This window comes from Salvelinus sp. IW2-2015, unplaced genomic scaffold (assembly GCF_002910315.2).
Source record: "Salvelinus sp. IW2-2015 unplaced genomic scaffold, ASM291031v2 Un_scaffold1947, whole genome shotgun sequence".
Lineage (NCBI taxonomy): Eukaryota > Metazoa > Chordata > Actinopteri > Salmoniformes > Salmonidae > Salvelinus > Salvelinus sp. IW2-2015.
The window spans coordinates 69966-87198 of record NW_019943302.1 but is presented as its reverse complement, the minus strand read 5'-3'; the positions used below and the strand labels follow the sequence as shown (position 1 = coordinate 87198).

Genomic DNA, 17233 nt, shown 5'->3' with positions numbered 1-17233 from the left:
CCCGTGGTACTAGGCCTTCCCTGGTTGGCTCGTCATAACCCCACCATTTCCTGGCAACTGAGGGCTCTCACGGGGTGGTCGCGAGAGTGCTCTGGGAGGTGTGTAGGGGTTTCCGTTGGTGCTACCACGGTGGAAAGTCCAGACCAGGTCTCCACCAAGGTCTCCACCAAGTCCAGACGCATTTCCCCAGAATATGCCGATTTAGCTCTCGCCTTCTGTAAAAAGATGGCGACTCAATTACCACCCCATCGACGGGGGGATTGTGCGATAAATCTCCTGGTAGACGCTGCACTTCAGGAATCACGGGTATCCCCTGTCGCAATAGGAGATGGCGGCTATGGAGACATATGTCGCCGAATCCCTGTGTCAGGGGTACTTTCGGTCCTCCACTGCACCCACTCGAGTTTATTTTTTGTGAAGAAGAAGGATGGAGGTCTGCGCCCGTGCATTGACTATCGAGGTCTCAATCAAATCACGGTGAGGTACAGTTACCCGCTACCTCTTATCGCCACGGCGATTGAGTCAATGCACGGGGCGCGCTTCTTCACTAAACTGGATCTCAGGAGTGCGTACAACCTGGTGCGTATCCGGGAGGGAGACGAGTGGAAGACGGCGTTTAGTACCACCTCAGGGCATTATGAGTACCTCGTCATGCCGCATGGGTTGATGAATGCTCCATCAGTCTTCCAATCCTTTGTAGACGAAGATTTTCAGGGACCTGCACGGGCAGGGTGTAGTGGTGTATATCGATGACATTCTGATATACTACGCTTACAATGCGCCGAGCATGTGTCCTTGGTGCGCAAGGTACTTGGACGACTGTTGGAGCATGACCTGTACGTCAAGGCTGAGAAATGCCTGTTCTTTCAGCAGGCTGTCTCCTTCCTGGGGAATCGCATTTCCACATCAGGGGTGGGGATGGAGAGTGACCGCATTGCAGCCGTGCGTAATTGGCCGACTCCCACCACGGTAAAGGAGGTGCAGCGATTTTTAGGGTTTGCCAAATACTACTGGAGATTTATCCGGGGTTTTGGCCAGGTGGCTGTTCCCATTACCTCACTGCTGAAGGGGGGTCCTGTACGTCTGCAGTGGTCGGTTGAGGCGGACAGGGCTTTTGGGCCCCTAAGAGCTCTGTTTACCTCGGCTCCCATGTTGGCCCACCCGGATCCCTCTTTGGCGTTCATAGTGGAGGTTGACGCGTCCGAGGCTGGGATAGGAGCCATGCTCTCTCAGCGCTCGGGTACGCCACTGAAGCTCCGCCCCTGTGCTTTCTTCTCGAAGAGGCTCAGCCCGACGGAGCGGAACTATGATGTGGGGGACCGGGAGCTGTTGGCTGTGGTTAAGGCTTTGAAGGCGTGGAGACATTGGCTTGAGGGTGCTAAACACCCTTTCCTCATCTGGACTGACCACCGCAACCTGGAGTACATCCTGGCAGCTAGGAGACTGAATCCTCGTCAGGCAAGGGGGCCATGTTCTTTACCCGTTTTGTGTTTACCCTGTCCTAAAGACCAGGTTCACAGAATGTTAAGGCAGACACACTGTCCCGMCTGTATGACACAGAGGAGCGGCCCATGGATCAGACTCCTATTCTCCCGGCCACCTGCCTGGTAGCGCCGGTCGTGTGGGAGCTGTTGATCTATTGTGTCCACACATCACCCTCCTCTGGTCATCATCACCCTTCTCTGGTGTACCAGCCGGTTCTGGCACCGTGGCTTCAGAGTCAGACCGAGGCTCCTGATTGGTGGACGATTGGTTCATGCGAGCGGAGGAGACATGGGAAGCCGCCCATGGTCACCTCCAGCAGGCCGCGCTGCGCCAAAAGACCAGCGCGGACCGTCACCGCAGTGAGGCCGGGTCTGGCTCTCGACCCGAAACCTGCCCCTCCGCCTGCCCTGCCGGAAGCTGGGCCCGCGGTTAGTGGGGCCATTTAAAGTCCAGAGGAGAGTGAACGAGGTATGTTACAGGTTACAACTCCCCCCGATTACCATATTAACCCCTCGTTCCATGTGTCTCTCCTCAGGTCGGTGGTGGCTGGTCCGCTCCAGGAGTCTGAGGTGCGGGAGGGTTCCTCCTKCCCCTCTGGACATCGAGGGGGCCCCGGCGTACTCCGTCCGTTCCATCCTGGATTCGATGGCGTCGGGCGGGGGGCCTTCAGTACCTCGTGGAGTGGGAGGGGTACGGTCCGGAGGAGAGGTGCTGGGTTCCGGTGGCGGATGTGTTGGACCCTGAACTGCTGCGGGAGATTCACCGCCACCGGCTGGATCGCCCTGCGCCTCGCCCTCCGGGTCGTCCCCGAGGCCGGTGTCGGCGTGCTGCTGGAGCCGCGCATCATGACTTCCGCCGAAGTCGTTCCCTCTCCTTGTTCGACGTCGACGTCACCGGCTTTCTAGCCATCGCCGCTCCATTTTTCATTTATCCATTTGTTTTGTCTTGTTCCCTGCACACCTGGTTTTCATTTCCCAATCACACTACATGTATTTATTCCCACTGTTCCCCCTCATGTCTTTGTGTGAGATTGTTTCGTGTTTCTATGTTGACGTGCTTTACTGGTATGCCTTTATTCCGTGTTTTATTTCACGAGGTATGTTATTGTGTTTATACAATATTATTGTGACAGAAGTGTGCAACTCAATAATGTTAATGTTTTGTATACTCAGTGTCAGTGAGAGAGAGATGCCAGACAGACAACTGAGTTCTGGGACAGAGAAAGCATTATCTTGCAGCCAAAAGGCTCACAATGAGACAGGAAGAGGCACATGGCCAGCATCGCTCCAAGGGCCAGCATATCAACTCCAATCTCATGGAGGTGTCATTGGCTTCTGTTATTATTGAGCACTCAAGGTTAAGGAATGGAAGATGGGTGAGACAAAAGTAGATGCTTATGCATAGACCATCTTGTATGCATGCAACCCAGTCGCTTTAGCACATTTTGTTTAAAACATTTAAAATTAGAGTAAAAATGTTTCTCAATTTTACATGGGCTAGCCTACTTATCAATATCAATTCAATGCGTAATTGATAGCCCACGTCATTAAATATTTGGCATGTGGTCAAATGAAGATGCGTAAATAAGATTAGGCTACACCAAACTTTAATAGGCCTTCATAAAATAACAATTATTGAATGTACTGTTTGCCAGTCGATGTTCTACAACACTAGGGACCGCTGGTGAGCCATGTCAGTCATGTTGCTACGGGTGGACGTGAGCGGTGAGTAAATCAACTTTTCGTATTGGCTATAACAGTCCTATGGCGAATACAGATTGAGTGTTAAAATTAACAGGCTCAAATAATCGAGGATAAACCAACGTTAATCACACAAAAAAAAATTAAGGTTGTAGGCTACAGCATGTGCCCGCGAGAAAAGGCAACCGTTTCTCACCCACGACCCCCAATAAATGTTCCACATGCAGTTGAGAGTCACTGACAACCTGTCGCCCATAGACTACCAACCAGACCAGGCTGAGACTACACATCTACAGACACCTATTCGCACATTTCCAGTTTGGTTAATTATGAGGCCACAAAGGCGCACACATTTCCAGGTCTCTTTTTGTGGTGAATCAATCCCTCTCTCGCCCCCTCTATATGTATTAGCCATCTGAGACGGTTTCTGGAATTCTCAAAGGACATGCTTATGAAATGAAGGGATTATAATGATAATAGTGATTGAGGTGAGGATAAGGATGGTGATATAATGGTGTTTGTAGACTAACATCTAACTTGGTCGAACGAGGAGCGTACAATTTGGCGACGATTAAGTCCCTTAAAAAAATAGGCAACATTAAAGTGTATGGTTCCAGCCCAAACACAGATTTTGACTCCAGCTGCGAGTACTTTGCACGGACTGCTTTCACGTCACCCCGCCCGTCTGCCGTCTGCCCGTCTCCTCCCTGCAATCTTATTGCGACCATCCCCTTTTGAGCGCATCTGATCTGGAGAGAGAGAGAGAGAGAAAAAAGGAGAGAGCGAGAGAGATACTAAATAGATTCAGGCACCAACATTACCTACCTGCTCGAGCGAAATACTGGGAGGACGCTCWAATACGCGCGCGTCCACGCGCACTCGCTGAGTAGCAAGACAATATAAGGCAAGAAATAAAAAGCAACATTGGAATTGTTTTGTTTTCAACACGAAGGCTATTCCTTAAAAATTAAAATAGAAGAATACAGATTTACTGAAAAAAAGCAACAGCCATGCATCTAAACAGAGAAGAAGGGAACAGCAAAGGTGAGATAAAGACCTCTATTTATATTTTCCATGCCAGACTGTCTGTCTCCCTTTTAGGCTAGTTTGTTTGAGGCTCTTGTGTTGGTTCAAAAACGCCCTTGAGTATGATTTGTTGGTCTCAAGTAATGATGCTGGGAGTCATCGCCACAACACAAGCAGCATGTTATTGCTGATTTTACTAGTGTCATCTCTATCAGCATGCATAGCCCATGATGTTGTTTACTCGTAACATTCCTTGTCATGTGCCTGGATGACATTCAACAGCTACATCATCGTTCATAGACCGCACCAAAGGCAATTGTGTAGATGGAATGACTACAATTAGGCTGGCAGCATGGAAACTCGGGTGTAAGATAAAGATGCTTGTGCACTTGTTGTTCTCTCAGTATTGTTAACATTAGCCTACATGCCCGAGTGTCACCGGTTTTCAGTCAGGTTAACTGAGCGGCAAAGCACACAAGGTCATCTCATCTCCTGTCATGTCCACGGGTGTTTGTGCCCCTGTCTGAGAGAAAGAGGTAGAGAAGAGCATATTGTGTGGGTGGGTGGGGGCGGCACCTATTTAAGAAATGTATCCCACGTGCATCGGGGGCGTGACAGGTGACATGGAGAAGTAGTGGCCCTCTTCCCGCCCCAAATTGTCACCCCTGGTGGCCAGCAGTAGGCTACACATCTTCACAGCAAACACCTGCTGCTCAGGGAGAGAAATGTGTGAACTGAATGATCCTCTGTGAAGACTGTCAGTGAAACGTGAAATGGCTGAAAACAGCTTTATTCACTCATGGCCTCATTATGGTAGTGAAAAATGCATTTCCAATAAATCACCCAGTTCCAATAAATATTATTGGCTGTAGTCTGAATATATAAGAAGGCCTAGTTCTATAAACACTGTGTCCCTTTGAACATCCCTTTTGTGACAGATCACTTGCAAAATAGGCCTATAAATTGAGGGTCATTTGCAGAGAGGATGGTGTCTGGAACAAGTGGGTTTCTGAACACTGTACTCTATAAAATGACCTAAATCTATCCACATAATATAGCAAAAGCAAATTGCAAACTTTCATGAACACAGAAAATGTGAGATTTGTTCATTTTCCATCATCCATTCTAGAATTACTGGCTTATTTACTTTTTCACCAAGATTTGCGTCTTCCAAAAAGTTCCTACACTACATGTATGTGGACACCTGTTCGTCAAACATGTCATTCCAAAGTCATGGGAATTAATCTGGATTTGGTCACCCCCCTTTGCTGCCATAACAGCCTTCACTCTTCTGGGAAGGCTTTCCACTAGATGTTGGAACATTGCTGTAGGAACTTGCTTCCATTCAGACACAAGAGCATTAGTGAGGTCGGCACTGATGTTGGGCGATTAGGCCTGGCTCGCAGTCTGCGTTCCAATTCATCCCGAAGGTGTTCGATGGGGATGAGGTCAGCGCTCTYGGCAGGCCAGTCAAGTTCTTCCACACCGATCTCGACAAACCATTTCTGTATGGACCTCGCTTTGTGACGGGGGCATTTTCATTCTGAAACAGGAAAGGTCCTTCTCCAAACTGTTGCCACAAAGTTGAAAGCACAGAATCATCTAGAATGTCATTGTATGTTGTAGCGTTAAGATTTCCCTTCACTGAAACTAAGGTGCCTAGCCCGAACCATGAAAAACAGTCCCAGACCATTATTCCTCCTCCACCAAACTTTACAGTTGGCACTATGCATTGGGGCAGGTAGCATTCTCCTGGCATCCGCCAAACCCAGATTTGTCCGTCGGAGTGCCAGATGGTGAAGCGTGATTCATTACTTCAGAGAATGCATTTCCACTGCTCCCGAGAGAGAGCTTTACACCAGCCGACGCTTGGCATTGCGCATGGTGATCTTAGACTTGTGTGCAGCTGCTCGGCCATGGAAACCCATTTCATGAAGCTCCCGATAAACAACCTTGTGCTGAGGTTGCTTCCAGAGGCAGTTTGGAACTCGGTAGTGAGTGTTGTAACTGAGGACAGACAATTTTTATGCGCTACGCGCTTCAACACTCGGCGGTCCTGTTCTGTGAGCTTGTGTGGTCTACCACTTCGGAGCTGAGCCATTGTTGCTCCTAGACTTTCACAATAACAGCACTTACAGTTGACCGGGGCAGCTCTAGCATGGCAGAAATTTGACGAACTGACTTGTTGGAAAGGTGTCATCCTTTATTACGGGCCATTCTACTGCCAATGTTTGTCTATGGAGATTGCATGGTGTGTGCTTGATTTTATACACCTGTCAGCAACGGGTGTGGCTGAAATAGCCGAATCCACTAACTTGAAGGGGTGTCCCCATACTTTTGGCCGTGTAGTGTATTATAGTTGCTCTGTGAAACAAGAATGATAGCTTTCAGAMGCATCATGCTCAGATTTGTTCTGTTTTTAAATGTTTCAGATGTTAAATMAATTATTACACTTAATTTTTAAGCCCATGTGTTATCATAATTATTTATAAAAGGATGTCAGCGGGATTTAGATTATTATTTTTTTACACCTTTTTCTCCCCAATTTCGTGGTATCTATCCAATTGGTAGTTACAGTCTTGTCCCATCGCTGCAACTCCCGTATGGACGAGAGAGGCGAAGGACGAGAGCCGTACGTCCTCCAAAACACAAACCAGCCAAGCCGAACTGTCCGTTTAACCCGGAAGCCAGCCGCACCAATGTGTTGGAGGAAACACCATACACCTGGTGACCGTGTCAGCGTGCATTGCGCCCAGCCCGCCACAGGAGTCGCTAGAGTGCAATGGGACAAGGACATCCCTGCCGGCCAAACCCTTCCCTAACCCGGACGAAGCTGGGCCAATTGTGCGCCGCCCCATGGGTCTCCCGGTCGCGGCCGGCTGCAACAGAGCCTGGACTAGAACCAGGATCTCTAGTGGCACATTGCCTTAGACCACTACGCCACTCGAGAGGCCCTATGTCAGCGGGATTTTGCGGAGGGGGCACAATGACTGGACCAGGGAAAGAGTACCCCCCCACTTTGACTCTATATTTCAGAGTTTTCAGAACTCTCCAGCAACTTTTATTGGTAAAGAGGCTAGTGTGAAATTCAGCTACTTTTCAGACTGCCTTTGGGGAGTTTTGACYTCAAGGATTTCTATGGTTTCGTAGCATTTACCAACTTTTCCCGCTAAAATTCTGCCGCAAACTAAAGTGGGAGAAGCTGTCTGTGCAACAGAAGTCACCGCAACATACAGGCGGAGAAGCACAAGGAAAGGGGGTGTGCGGCAGGAGAGTGGGCAAAAATGCTATGTCAGGGACCTCAGTTGTGCTCCAGCAAAGCAAATTGGTGCTGAGACGTCYTAACGGCAAAGGCAAAACGTAATCTAGCCACTTCTAGCAACAAGTCAATGAGCCAATAGCGATTCTCACTGAAAAATTGTTGAGAATTTTTGATTTAGAATAAAATCAAATGTTATTGGTCACACACATGGTTAGCAGATGTTATTGCAAGTGTAGCGAAATGCTTGTGCTTCTAGTTCCGACAGTGCAGCAATATCTATCAAGTAATATCTAACAATTCTAAAACAAATACCTAATCACACAAATCAAAGTAAGGAATGGAATAAGAATATGTAAATATATGGATGAACAATGACAGAGCGGCATATTGACTTTGTTGTCCTTAAGCCATTTTGCCACAACTTTGGAAGTATGCTTTGGGTCATTGTCCATTTGGAAGAACCATTTGCGACCAAGCTTTATAGAACACAGTATATACAGTTGAAAATTATGAGGATATATTTAACTTTCTGGCTGATGTCTTGAGATGTTGCTTTAATATATTCTCATAATTTTCCTCCCTCATGATGTCATCTATTTTGTGAAGTGCACCTGTCCCTGTGCACCCCCACAACATGATGCTGCCACCCCCGTGCTTCACGGTTGGGATGGTGTTCTTCGGCTTGCAAGCCTCCCCTCCTCCAAACAAAACAATGGTCATTATGGCCAAACAGTTATTTTTCTGTTTCATCAGACCAGAGGAAATTTCTCAAAATTACCATCTTTGTCCCCATGTGCAGTTGCAAAACGTAGTCTGGCTTTTTTATGGTGGTTTTGGAGCAGTGGCTTCTTCCTTGCTGAGCGGCCTTTCAGGTTATGTCGATATAGGACTCGTTTTACTGGGGATATAGATATTTTTGTACCTGTTTCCTCCAGCATCTTCACAAGGTCCTTTACTGTTCTGGGATTGATTTGCACTTTTTGCAACAAAGTATGTTCATCTCTAGGAGACAGAAGGCGTCTCCTTCCTGAGCGGTATGACGGCTGCGTGGTCCCATGGTGTTTATACTATTGTTTGTACAGATGAACGTGGTACCTTCAGGCATTTGGAAATTGCTCCCAAGGATGAACCAGACTTGTGGAGGTCTACAATTTRTTTTCTGAGGTCTTGGCTGATTTCCTTTGATTTTCCCATGTGGTCAAGCAAAGAGGCACTGAGTTTGAAGGTAGGCCTTGAAATAGATCTACAGTTACACCTCCGATTGACRCAAATGATGTCATGGCTTTAGAAGCTTCTGATAGGCTAATTGACATAATTTATCAGAAGCTTCTAAAGCCATGACATCATTTTCTGGAATTTTCCAAGCTGTTTAAAGGCACAGTCAACTTAGTGTATGTAAACTTCTGACCCACTGGAATTGTGATACAGTGAATTATAAGTGAAATAATCTATCTGTAAACAATTGTTGGAAAAATTACTTGTGTCATGCACAAAGTAGATGTCCTAACCAACTTGCCAAAACTATAGTTTGTTAACAAGACATTTGTGGAGTGGTTGAAAAACAAGTTTTAATGACTCCAACCTGAGTGTATGTAAACTTCCGACTTCAACTGTATGAGATGAGTAATGCAAGATATGTAAACATTATTTTAGTTGCGGGTGATGGGCAGCATTCACAGGAGGTATGTTGGTAAAGGAATTTAATCAAGCTATGTAGCCTATTGATACCTCCTCAATGAATAAATAAAGCTAAAATGTTTGTAACACAAGCCACCTAGCCATTGTATGACATTGGCTTTACCTAGCCAGCTAGATAGGTTCCGAATCTCCCAACATCATAACTATCTATCAAGCCATTTCTATATGTACTGAATAAAACTCACATTCCTTTCAATCTTTTACCCAGATTTTAGCAGAGTGGCAGAGAAGCATATGTGACCTACCGCCTTGATTCGGTCTTATGTAGCAAAATTTGAAATTGAGTTTTTTACATTGGATAAAAGCAAAGACCGAGCTACAAAATGGTATATCACACACTGAATTTTAGGAACAATGGGAAAGTAATTCTGCTTTGAAAGTTGATAAACTTGTAACCTCACTTTTGAGAAAATTCGCTTTGAATGTTTTGGTACCTACTGAAGAGCTCTCCATTGTGTTAAGTCACTCTGGTTCACACTGACCGTGTGCAATGCCATACGAATCATCAGATATTTCTCCCTCTGTCACGGATGCCATGGTTGCCCTTAGTTTGAAGATATAATCCGGAGACAGGTGTTCTTTTTTCGACTCCCTCTGCATTTGCAATCAAACACCAGAATTCTATTAATCTCCTTATCATACTCTGCTTCTACCAGACATTCCACTGATTTCAAAACTCGGTCAACTTCTTCCGTGACAACAACAGTTGATCGCTGTTTATTCCTCATCACTGTCATCAGAAGACTCTACAATGTCTTCAATGAAAATGTTTTTACCTAAATCAGGGATTTCCTCATCTGATTCATTTTCAGAGTCAGAGAGAATCAGCATGGCACGATCGTCCTCCAGAAAGTAGTCCATCACAACTTCTTCCCACTGACCTTTGTCGATAGCGCCTGATTAAATTCAGGGCAGCAATGTTATTGAGAGCGCTAGAAACATATTTGCAGTTCTCCATGGCTAATGCTATATCTTAAGGCACATGAAAGTTAAAATGTTCCAGAAGGCATTTCTGCCAAAAAACATATTTTTATAAAAAATAACGTTCAAATGACTCTCCTGTGAAGTCGTGACTTGCAACATACGCCTAGTTTCCTGAAACAAGTCACATATTACATTTCTTTAAAAAAAAGAACCACCAGTCAGGAGGTATGCTTAGATATGCAAAAAAAATACTTGGTTAAAATGTAATCATGATATTAGTGTATGAATTATGATATGTGCCTGTATCCCGTGTACTGTGTTGTAATTTTTATGTCCTAGGCATGTTAGTGCAGTATATTGAGATGTGTGATTTACAACAGTAAAAATGACACCCTCATTAAAATGACAGTTGAACAGGTAAAGAGGTATGCTAGATAACCTATGCAGAAAAATATACATATTTTTTTATTTAGAAGTAGGCATAATGATTAAGTCTCAGACTGTGTGACAAAGCTTTGTCAGGTGTTTGAAATACTTCGTGCCCCTGTCAGTGTCACGATCGTGTGGAGGAGAGACGGACCAAAACGCAGCATGAGGAAAATAAGCCATCTTCTTTTAATTAAACGAACGAAGATGAACAATGAAACGAAAACACTATTACAAACAAACAAAACAACAAATGATCGTGAAGCTAAATAACGCAAGTGCCCAGACAAGCAACAAACGTAAAACAAGACAATTCCCCACAACAAACTAAAGCCTATAGCTACCTTAAATATGGCTCCCAATCAGAGACAACAGAAACCAGCTGTCTCTAATTGGGAACCCATTCAGGCAACCATAGACTTTCCTAGACAACTACACACAACATAGACACAGCTAGACAACTATACTAAACATAAAGCCAACTACTCTAAATAAACCCCCTAAACCTTACAATCACCCTGGACACTACAAAACCCACATAAATACCCATGTCACACCCTGACCTAACTAAAATAATAAAGAAAACAAAGAATACTAAGGCCAGGGCGTGACAGTCAGTTTTGGGCAGAATCTCACTATTTTATTACAGTGATAAGTGTAGGCAGCTTTTCCTCTCCTCACAAGGCCACTGGCACTGCAGTGGATGTGTGAAAATACACATAGTCAGGGAATGCTCTGTCTCCCTTTCCCTGTCTCGGGTGGGGCGAAAGGTCTATATTAGACAAGTGTTTTACTGGCATGTTTCATGGATGGTTGTTAGCATAATTCATGTTTGCCTATAGATGTATCATAATATATTTTCTAATCGTGTGATTCTATCTATAACAAGTGGGGGAAAGAACAACATGACACAGGTAGGCCTGAATATCATGAACAGTCAAATAATATTTTTTTTAAGTTGATTCATTTTAGCACAATTCTGTCAAATTGCACCACACACTGGATGGCCAATATGACAGTTAGATTGTGTGTTTATTGCACAGCAATCCTTTCCAATACAGATGTCTGTCCCTCCGTTATTAGTAAATCACATACAGTACATACAAAATGTTGGCCTTCACAGAAGACTACAAGGCTATGGAATCCAGAATGTCCAGCATGTCTTAATTCCACTCTGGAATGGTTTCTATCAATCCATGTCCCAGCAGGGAATCTATTTCCCATCAGGAATGGTTCCCTGACAGGCAGCCTGTGCTGTGCTGTGCTGTGCTGTGCTGTGCTGTGCTGTGGGGGGATCCCTGCAGTGGCAGGTGATCTGACATCGGCACACACTGGAGCTATTGACTCTGGTTAATCTCAGCCCTAGGTAAAGATTAGACCACATCTGAGCCCTAACTCGCTTATCAGACAACAGCAATAACTACATGTAGTCTGGAATTCTTCAACCGCCACAACCAATGGCCTTTCCGTGGAAAAGCAGTTTTAGGGGGTTGTAGGTTTTGATCAGTGGGGTTAGGTGGAAGCTCAACAAGGATGCACACAGTTTGGTCAGTCATGCTGAGGACTTTTTCCATTCCCAGGCAGTTTGTAAACGTCTCTGACGGTAATGTGCCTATTAATACAGTATCCAGATTCATTGTCAATAGTCTTGTTAATATTACATTCCTTAAAAAGAAAGAAAAGTACATGAGCTCCAATCATTCTGGCTTATCAGTGCTTTATATGAGGGAGGAGGACGGGAGCTGAAAGAGGAGGAGCGGAGACGAGAGAGGATGGGCGACTGCGGACAGAGACCAAAAGCAGTATGAGTCAGTGTGGCAATTAATAGCCATCTGCAACAGGAATGAATTTTCTATTCCAGTGGTAGTTATAACCCTGAGTGGTGTAATGGGGGAAGGCACAGACGATCAGTTCCTCGTCACTATCATACAGCACTCGAGGATACAGAGAACTGGAAGGCAGGATTGGAGGAAGATGTGGTTCTGTTTGTTTTTACACAAAAGCCAAGATAAAGAAAGAGGGAAATCAGACTGGAACATAGATAAAGAAAGTGAGACTTTGTGATACTACGGGCCAATGATTTGAGAGAGACAAGAAAGTGAGAAAAGCATGGATGCGGAAGCAGGGCATGAATGGTGTTTTGCCTGGCTCATGGGCATTGTCCCACAAGCCTCAGATAAAACCGTCGACATGATTAACCAAGACGGAGCCCTGCACTTGGATTGAAGGAAGAGTTTAGATCAGGAGCAGGAATGCGTAGAGGGTGTGTGGTTCGTGTGCGTGCTGTAAGTGCGGTCATTTAGGCGATGGTGCGCTGATGCTTACCACGACGTAGTGTCCTCTACTTTACAATACATCTCTGGCTTCACTAGAAGACGGTGGTCTCTACTGTTACATACCAGTCTCTTGGTCACTAGAAGACGGGTGTCTCTACTGTTACATAAACAGTCTCTGTTCACGGTAGAAGACGGTGGTGTCTCTACTGTTACGATAACACTCTCCTGCGTTCACTAGAGACGGTGGTGTCTTCTACTGTTTAACATAACAGTCTCTGTTCACTAGAGACGTGGTGTCTCACTGTCTCTAACGTGTTAAGATACTTCCGGCGCCGAAGAAAGAGATGGCCGCCTCGCTTCGCGTTCCTTGGAAAATATGCAGTATTTTGTTTTTTATGTGTTATTTCTTTACATCGCGTACCCCAGTAATCTTAGCGCTTTCATTTTACATACAGTCGGAGGAACTTACTGAATATACGATTAACGTCAACTCATCATCGTTCCTACCAGGAATATGACTTTCCCGAAACGGATCCAGTGTGTTGCCTGGTCTCTCACCGCGTAACAATGATCTGATCCAGCCGGCGACCCTGTGCGACGCCCGTAAGGGGCCAAACGAGGCGTGCTTGCGGGGTCAGGGCCTGAAGAGCGGGCACATCGCGCTCACTCCCTTAGCATACACGCGCCCTGTCATTTCTCTTGACAATAAGGTTGATGAACATCTTTTTTCGACACGGTAGCATTCCAAGAGAGACATCAGGGATGCAACGTGCTCTGCTTCACGAAACATGTCTAACTCCAAAGAGACGCTAACGGAGCGGTTTGCAGCCAAGCTGCGTTTCTTCATGCATCGCGCCGACAGAAACAAACATCTTTCCGGTAAGAAAGAGGGCGGGGGTATGCCTTATTGATTTAACAGAACGTGTGTGATCATCATTAAACAACACCAGGACTCAAGTCATCTCGTTCACTGATCTAGAACTGCCTCACAATCAATGTCGACCGCATTATCTACCAGGGAATTCTCTTCATCAAATCACAGCCGTATATATTCCCCCCAAGCAGGACACATCGATGCAACTGAACGAACTTTATCATGACTCCTTTGTAAACTGGAAACCACACAACCCTGAGGCTGCATTCATCGTAGGCTGGGGATTTTAACAAGGCTAAATCTAAAAACAAAACTCCCTAAAATTCTATCAGCATATCGATTGTGCTTACCAGGCTGGAAAAACCCTAGATCATTTTATACTTAATTTCCGCGACGCGATATAAGGCCCTCCCCCGCCCCCCTTTCGGAAAAGCTGACCACGGAACTCCAGTTTTGTTGATCCAGACTAAACACAAACAGGGGAGACAAGAAAAACTAAAACAACAAGACTCCCGCTGCTCAGGTCGTGTTCAACGCTGGTCCGACCAATTTCTGAATCCACGCGGGATTCAAAGACTGCTTCGATCACGCGGATTGGAATATGTTCCGCATGCGTCCAACAAAAATATTGGACGAATATTGCTGATTCGGAGGAGTTCATTAGGAAGTGCATTGACGATGTTCGTACCCACAGCAACGAATTAAAACATCCCAAACCCAGAAAACCGTGGATGACGGCAGCATTCGCGTGAAACGAAAGCGCGAACCCACTGCTTTTAACCAGGGCCAAGGGTACCGGAAGCATGACCGAATAAAAACAGTGTAGCTATTCTCTCCGCAAGGCAATCAAACAGGCTAATCCCCAGTACAGAGACAAAATCGAGTCGCAATTCAACAGCTCAGCACCACAAGAGGTATGTGGCCAGGGTCTACAGTCAATCACGGATTACAAGAAGAAACAGCCCCGTCGCCAAGAAACCAGGAGTTCTTGCTTCCAGACAGGCTAAACAACTGTTCTTTGCCCGCTTTGAGGACAACTACATGCCACGACACGGCCCCCTACCAAAACCTGCGGGCTACTCCTTCACTGCAGCCGAGGTGAGTAAAACATTAAACGGGTTAACCCTCGCAAGGCTGCAGGGCCCAGACGGCATTCCCAGCGCTGTCCTCAAGAGCATGCGCAGACCAGCTGGCTGGGTCGTTTACGGACATATTCAATAATCCTTATCCCAGTCGGCTGTTTCCCACATGCTTCAGAGGGCCACCATTGTTCCTGTCCCAACAAAAAAAAAATGGAAGCTAATGTAAACTGAGCTAAAACGGGACTACCGCCCGTAGCACTCACTTCCGTCATCATGAAGTGCTTTGAGAGACTATTCAAGGACCATATCACCTCCACCTACCGGACACCCGTAGACCCACTTCCAATTTGCTTAACCGACCCAATTAGGTCCAAGACGACGCAATCGCAACCACACTGCACACTGCCCTAACCCATCTGGACAAGAGGAAGACCCATGTGAGAATGCTGTTCATCGATTCAAGCGCAGCATTTGAACACCATAGTACCCTCCAAACTCGTCATCAACTCGAGACCCTGGGTCTCGACCCCCCCCAGCCCTGCTCAACTGGGTCCTGACTTCCTGACGGGCGCCCCCAGGTGGTTGAGGTAGTAACAACATCTCCACCCCGCTGATCCTCAACACTGGGGCCCCACAAGGTGCGGTCTGAGCCCTCTCCTCACTCCCGGTTCCACCCACGACTGCGTGGCCGATGCACGCCCAACTCAATCCATCAAGTTTGCGGGATGACACTACAGGTGGTAGGCTTGATTACAACAACGACGAGACGGGGCCTGACAGTGGAGGAGAGTGAGGGCCCTCGGAGTTGTTGGTGTCAGGAAAATAAACCATCACACTCAACGTCAACAAAACAAAGGAGATGATTGTGGACTTCAGAAACAGCAGAGGGAGCACCCCCCTATCCACATCGACGGGTCAGTAGTAGGAGGAAGGTGCGAAAGTTTTTAAGTTCCTCGGTGTAACACATCACGGACAAACTGAATTGGTCCACCCACACAGACAGCGTTGTTGAAGAAGGCGCAGGCAGCGCCTCTTCAACCCAGGAGGCTTGAAGAAATTCGGCTTGTCACCAAAAAAGCATCACAAACTTCTAACAGATGCACAATCCGAGAGATTCCACTGTCGGCTGTTATCACCGCCTGTACGGCAACTGCTCCGCCCACAACCGTAAGGCTCTCCAGAGGGTAAGGAGGTCTGCAGGAACGCATCACCGGGGCAAACTACTGCCACTCCAGACACCTACACCACCCGATGCACAGGAAGGCCATAAAGATCATCACAGGACAAAACCACCCAAGCCACTGCCTGTTCACCCCGCTATCATCCAGAAGGCGAGGTCAAGTACAGGTGCATCAAAGCAGGGACCGAGAGACTGAAAAACAGCTTCTATCTCAAGGCCATCAGAACTGTTAAAACAAGCCACCACTTAACATTTAGCGGGCGCTGCCAACATACTGACTCCAACTCCAGCCACTTTAAAAATGGGATTGATGGAAAATTATTGGTAAAAATGTACCACTAGGCCACTTTAAACAATGCCACTTAATAATGTTTCATACCCTACATTTACCCATCTCATATGTATATTTTACTGTTACTCTTATATCATCTACTGACCATCTTGCCATCTTTATGAATAACATGTACCACTAGACACTTTAAATATGCCACTTTATGTTTACATACCCTACAGTACTCATCTCATATGTATATACCGTTACCTCTATACCATCTACTTGCATCTTGCCATGCCCGTTTCGGGTACCACCACTCATTCTATATCTTTATGTACATATTCATTTCATCCCTTTACATTGTGTGATTAGGTAGTATTTGAATTGTTAGTTTAGATTACTTGATAGATATTGCTGCACTGTCGGGAACTAGAAGCACAAGCATTTCGCTACACTTCGCAATTAACATCTGCTAACCATGTGTATGTGACTAATAACAAATTGATTTAGATTTGATTTGTACATAACAGTCTCTGGTTCACTAGAGACCGGTGTCTCTACTGTTACATAACAAAACTAACTCATGCGTTCATCTAGAGACGGTGGTGTCTCTACTGTTACATAACACTCTCTGGTTCACTAGAGACGGTGTGCTCTACTTACATGAACACTCTCTGGTTGTCACAGAACGGTGGTTTGTCTTCTACTGTACAATAACACTCTCTGGTTCACTAGAGACGGTGGTGTCTCTACTGTTATCATTAATCACTCTCTGTTCACTAGAGTTACGGTGGTTGTCTCTACTGTTACATACACTCTCTGTTCACTAGAGACGTGTTGTCTCTAACTGTTAACAAACATCTCTGGTTCACTTAGAGACGTTGTGTCTCTACTACATAACACTCTCTGGTTCACTAGAGACGGTGGTCGCTCTACTGTACATAACACTCTCTGTTCACTAGAAGACGGCGGTGTCTCTACCTGCTTACATAACACTCTTGTTCACTAAGAGACGGTGCGGTGTCT

General features: G+C 46.0%; 1 protein-coding gene across 1 annotated transcript in view; it reads left to right on the top strand.

Moving 5' to 3' along the window:
- Positions 1-3993: 3993 nt before the first annotated feature.
- Positions 3994-17233, top strand: part of LOC112072509 (uncharacterized) — an 80053-nt gene continuing 66813 nt past the window's right edge. Inside the window, exon 1 of the mRNA XM_070439824.1 lies at positions 3994-4229. Coding sequence (XP_070295925.1) covers positions 4196-4229 — 34 coding nt within the window. The 5' untranslated portion in view covers positions 3994-4195. The remainder of the gene's footprint in view (positions 4230-17233) is intronic.